At 47.0% G+C, this 5,649-nt stretch overlaps 1 protein-coding gene across 1 annotated transcript in view; it reads left to right on the top strand.

The window, feature by feature from the left end:
• The window catches only part of SEMA5B (sema domain, seven thrombospondin repeats (type 1 and type 1-like), transmembrane domain (TM) and short cytoplasmic domain, (semaphorin) 5B), a gene marked incomplete at its 5' end in the record, with an annotated part of 83,586 nt that overhangs the window by 46,452 nt on the left and 31,485 nt on the right, over positions 1-5,649 (top strand). The window contains one exon of the mRNA XM_010072686.1: positions 5,257-5,438. Within this exon, the coding sequence (XP_010070988.1) occupies positions 5,257-5,438 (182 nt within the window). The remainder of the gene's footprint in view (positions 1-5,256; positions 5,439-5,649) is intronic.

Genomic DNA, 5,649 nt, shown 5'->3' on the forward strand with positions numbered 1-5,649 from the left:
TGCTGCTTGAACCGTACCTGCAAGGTGGCTGGGGGGGAAAACCAGTCTTGTTAAATACGTTTGTGGGAGTTGGGGGGAAGGATGGGGAAGGGAAGAAATTATCATTAATGTCCATCATTATTATCTAATGCCAATTAGCATGTTAATACTGCTAAGACCAGTAGATAGAGAGAGAGGACTGGTTGGGTTACATCTACAGTGTGCTATTTCTGTCTGGAGGTTCTGGGATGTTTATTCCCCTTATCTTCCTTGCTTCTCAGATATTTTCCCAGGAAATATTAGTCATTACTTCAATCCATCCTCAGCTTGGCAGGCTTAAGTTTTTCAGTGCTGGATTCGGAGGCTTGTGTGTTTATAACTCTCCTGTGTTGAACTGGGATGCAGTGCTTCTTGATTGCCCGTGCTGTTATCTCCTCCTGCCTAATGCCTGTGTCTGTTGATAGGTGTGTGAGGTGTTAATCCTCTAGTTTTAACATGTCTGCCATGGTGCACACTAGGGAACAGGCTACTCCAGATCATTGTTTCAAGGTCATAAAAATCCAGTGCAGAATATTCAGGAGCTTTGGCTGTTCTTGGCGTGCTGGTTTTACATTTGTTTTAGCATTGCCATTGCAGATTATTTTCCATGTAGGTGCTCTCATTCTGGTGCATGCATCAGCCTTGTGCTGTTCAACTGATGGGCTGCCAAGCTGTTTAAAATCCACATGCAAGTGATTTCTTTTTCTTTCTCCTCTGCCCCTCACTGGAATGAATTCACCACTGGCATGATGTCGAATGGCTCATTTAAGCACCTACATCAGCAATATCCAAGTATTTCCTTGTGTTCAGTGCAGAATAAAGGTCATGGTCAACAGAGGCAAGAGTCTAGGACAGCATGTGCAAATGATCCCTGGAAAGGTAGGGGAATGCAGTGACCTAATGCTAAATTTCAGTCCTGAAAAAGGCCTCTCTGGGAGTTGGATGAGTTACTGTCTTAAGAAGTCCTGGCTTTTCTCACCTCGCTTTCCTCGGCCGAGCACCAGGCGCTCAGCTGTGCTGGTACAGCTGCATGTGAGATCACACTCCAGTGTGACATGGCGGAAATTATAAGCACCCCTCCCAAATAAACTGTTCCTAACCCAGATAATGTCAGTGAGCTCTTCTGCAGCCTAGCCCACAAACAGCTGTCCTGGCACAGCTGAGACTGGCATGCAACAACTTTTAAAGCCAGAACTGGCATATTATTGAATTATATCCTACAGGGGCCAGGCATCTGTGTGAGTCAGCCACAACACTAACACAACTTGACTGCTGCTCTTGTGCAAACATGCTTGTTCAGAGCTAGTCTGAACATCTTTGTACAGCACTACATTGTACCACAGGTTCACACTCACCTGCTTTAATATTAAGGGACCTTAGATAGAGAGTTAATCATATGGTGTTAACATAGTACCTTAGGCAATGGTTAATATATGTTATTACCAGATAACACCCAGAACCTCCTAAAGGTTCATTGCTAAGGTTGCATTGCCAAACATTTTACCATAAGAAATGATAGGACACAAATGGCACACTCTGCTCTTCTTTTCCCTCTATGTGCATGTGTCATATCAAGGTGTCCTGAATACATGATTGCATGCTGTTTCTTCTTAGGCTCCAGAGAAGGGAGTGAGGTGCTTTTTGGTTTTAGGAAAACTGAAAAAAAGCCACATCCTGCTTTATAATGTCTTACTGATGCCAACATGAGCCACCAACAGGAAAGGAACTTTAGATTTGGGTAACAAACTCCATTAGCCACGCTCATGAGGTCACTGTTGATGGTGGTTTGGGAACTGAGTATTCCCAATATAGTGTACAGTCCTCCTTATCCTGAGCCAAATGATGCTCTTCCTTGCAGGTTTTCATCCCAGTCCCCCTCTGTGTGTCCAGCAAACCCCTATCTAAGTCATCTGGCATCTTCTCCATGCTCTCCATTTTCTTGCTAATCAGTAACAGTCTCCCCACTTCTTTTTTGAGGTGTTTAGCAGACCCATACCCTGCTCTCAATTCATGTGGGCTCAGCCACGCAGAGCTGCAGTGCCCAGGATGATCCTGCTCTTGCCCACACTGAAGCATGCCCAGTGCACAGAGAAGACTTCAGGTGCCAGGATCAAAATATATGAGTCCCTGAAAACTGAGAATTTTCCTCCCCCACCTCCCAAGGATTTTATACCCTAGACAGATTTGAATGGGAATGGCAAAAAGGTGTTACAAGGACATAAAGTTCACTTCCTTGCTCTAAACACTAGCTTGTTTCAGGGAAAGGGTTGCTACATAGGGACATTCTTTTTCCCTGGATTTGATTTTAGAGTTTGTTGAAATATTTTGACTGAAACTTTTCAAGAAGTTTTAGCTTCTATCAAACAGCCAACATGGAAACTTCCAGCTAAAATAATTAAAGCTTGGCAAAGTTATAAGCAGTTGACATCTGAATCCTAAGAGGAAGCATAGATGAATTGAAAGAACAAAAATACTTCTAGCCTTATCTGTATATGAGAATAAACATTGAAAATATCCTGGTGGTGGTGGATAGGAATGGTTAGTCTGAATTTTTAGATCCTGCACTTGAGCCTTTAGATGGTACAGGAAGAAATGAAAAGGTGATGCCTTTGGTGGGAGTATGGCAGTTTATAAAAAACAAGAACTCCGGAATTGGTAATATTGGAGGTGAGATAAGGGCATTTGATCACATGCGTTTTTGAAGATGTCCTGTCTGACAGGCACTGTGTTGGCTACAAAGGATTTGCCTTGTAAAGATATTCCTGAAAAAGATCAATGCGTATGGGGTTTTATCCCACTTCCCAAGTTTGTTCTTTTGAGGATATTTTTATGAATTTAAAGATGGAATAATAATCCATATGTAATTTCTTAAGTATAAAAACTTCCCACACTCACAATGTGACATGTTTATAAATCTCAGCATTTCAGTTATGGCTGCTTATTTGTTTAATTTTTGGGTTGCTTCCCAGTATCACTTATGAGCCAATAATTATTTGTCAGCTTTTTTTATTTTGATTGAAGCCACGGGCCATATCATACCATTGATTTCTGAACAGAACTCCCTGCTGGAATCAGCAAGGCTTTCTGGCTTAAAAGTGAATAGAAATGATCCAATACTTGGATTATGACTATTGTAAGGCAGGAGGAAAAAGGAGATAAAAATCTAGTATTAAATATCTCAAAGTAGTTCTTTTGATCCCTCCCCCCCCAACCCCCCCCGACTTTTAGCAACCCAGCTGTATTGATTTTTGACTGCATACACCTTTAAAACAAGTTCAACAACAACGACAAAACTCAGCGTTCTCTTCTCTGGGCATCTTGCCTCGTAACCTGCAGCCCAAAGCAAATTTTTATGACGACATGATACTCTATTGCAAACAAAGGTTTACAACAGATGTTTGAAACCCCCCAACTGCAGCCTGACGAGCGCAGTAACAGATCTAAATTACTTCCATGCCACTGCTGCATATTTTTGATGCTGCTGTAGATGGGTGAGAGGGGAAGATGACAGCCCACTAGAGGTGCATTGTGAACGTTTAACCTAGTGCCAGACTTGGAGAATATGCCCCGAGCAGCATGTTTCAGAGGATGAGTGTTTTGAAAGCACTACTCCTGTGGCTGTGTTTGGCTCCATGCATGGCTCCTGACGAGGTTTGCAGCCTCTCCATGCCTTGATTTCCTTATCTGTAACTCAGGAGAAATTATTTCCCCCCCTCGGGTGGCCCAGGGGTCGGACCCTGCTGGCTGCAGAGCTCAGTGAAGCATGGAGCAGTGGGGTCTGTCAGTGGTAACTGGCTCAGATTTGGGGCCAGACCTGTTCGCCAGGGCCACAGCCTCTTCCTTTCTTCACCCTTGGTTGCATGCAGCACCAAGGCCAAATCCAGGATTGCCTCTGCCAGTGGTTTTACCAAAGCTGCTGAGCATCCCACCACCCCACGGGTTACACCGGTGGGGATGAGCCACTTGCAGGCAGCCGCCACTGGTGCTGCCCCACCTGTGAGACCCTGTGCCGTGGGACATGGGTGGGGGGGGACAGATGTTGCTACCAGGGGAGAGTGCATTATAGTGATGCACTGCTGCAAGGAAACAGCTGTACCGAGGCAGGGCCAGCCGGGGTGTCTTTCTGCCTTGTGCTTCTGCAGCAGAGGGACAGCCAGGGCAAGGGCGTTCAGAGCAGCCTCCCAGACATGGTCCTGGAGCTGCTGGATCTTGCCGTCAGAGCTGATGCCAGGAGCAGTGGTGGAGTGGGCAGGAGAAGGCAGAGGTGGGCTGGGAGCGATCCCGGGAGGAGTAGGCAGCTCGTGTCTTCTCCAGCCAGCCTTGCTGGGGGGTGCTGGCAGCTCACTCCCCCGGCCCTCCGCTTGGGGCTCACCTGGCAGCACTGCTTAGAACAAGGCACAGGGGAGCAAGCTCTGACGCCCTGGCTTCTGGAAGGTTTTCACCAGTCCTGGGCTGAAATAGTTCTGTTTCTCATGCTTTTGCTCTGCCAGAACTGCTGTATTTTTACTTCTTCATTACAGCACACAAGAGGCTCAAGCCCCAGCCTGTTCAGGGCTGTACAGGCATGAGGCAAAGGGCAGAGGAAACAGACAGCAGCGTGCTCGGGTCTATAAATTGCCTTGAGACGAATCCTTGCTCCTTAGCCCACTCTGATCCTCAGCATTAATTCCAGTCACCACCACTTTGTGCTTCCCCCAGCTTAGCCATTTAGGTTCTGTCTTTGTTTGGAAAGGGAGCCAGTCTCACTGCGTGTTTGACAGGGCCAAACTCAGCGAGGCCCGGGTCTCAGCCAGTCACTATGGTTATACGAATGCTAACTCAGAAAATACTCTGCAGGAGCAGTCCCAAGCACTGCAGAGGGAGGAGCGTAATGGAGTGGGGACAGCCAGCACCGGCCCCTGTGCTGCTTGAAAGGCTGAAGCCACGCGGTGTGGGACGAGGGAGTGCGGTGGTTTTGTGGTGTGGCAGATGGATGCTTGCGCCTGGTGTGGTGCTGGCTGGGCCGGCTCGGGTGCCTGTGCACACACGTTAGGTATGTGGGGTGGAATTTGGAGGGTAAATATTGATGCGGCATTGTCTGAAAACAACCCTCTGTTTTGAATCCTGCTTGCAAGCACAGACAGCTCCCATCTCAGCTGCATCTAATCCCTGCAGCAGCTTTGTTTGGCGTTTCTATTGTGGGGCTGTCTCCAGAAGTGTAAACTTGCTATTAATGACCTTTTTTTCTTTTAAAATTAGGTGAAAAACCTGACAACAAATGGAAGATTGGGGCCTTGGTCCCCATGGCAACTGTGTGAGCATTCAGATGGGGACAGCACAGGCTCCTGTATGTGTAGGTCACGTTCATGTGATAGCCCTCGTCCTCGCTGCGGAGGTCGTGGCTGTGAAGGGGCCAGGATCGAGGTCGCAAATTGCTCAAGGTACTTCAGCATCTTTGTGCTTTTTAGGAAGGGAACAGGAGTTGTGCCTGTCTGCAGCTTAGCTCCTTCCTAGTGTTTCTGTGACCGTGTTGTGTCCCAGCCAAATTGAGGTATGTGAGGTCCAGCTTGAAGTCAGTGAAAAATGAAGGAGCCCCAGGGACTTCAGTCAGGGCTCTTGGAAGATGAGCACCCCCCAAATTAGTGTACACGT

Source organism: Pterocles gutturalis, unplaced genomic scaffold, assembly GCF_000699245.1.
Source record: "Pterocles gutturalis isolate BGI_N339 unplaced genomic scaffold, ASM69924v1 scaffold24352, whole genome shotgun sequence".
Lineage (NCBI taxonomy): Eukaryota > Metazoa > Chordata > Aves > Pterocliformes > Pteroclidae > Pterocles > Pterocles gutturalis.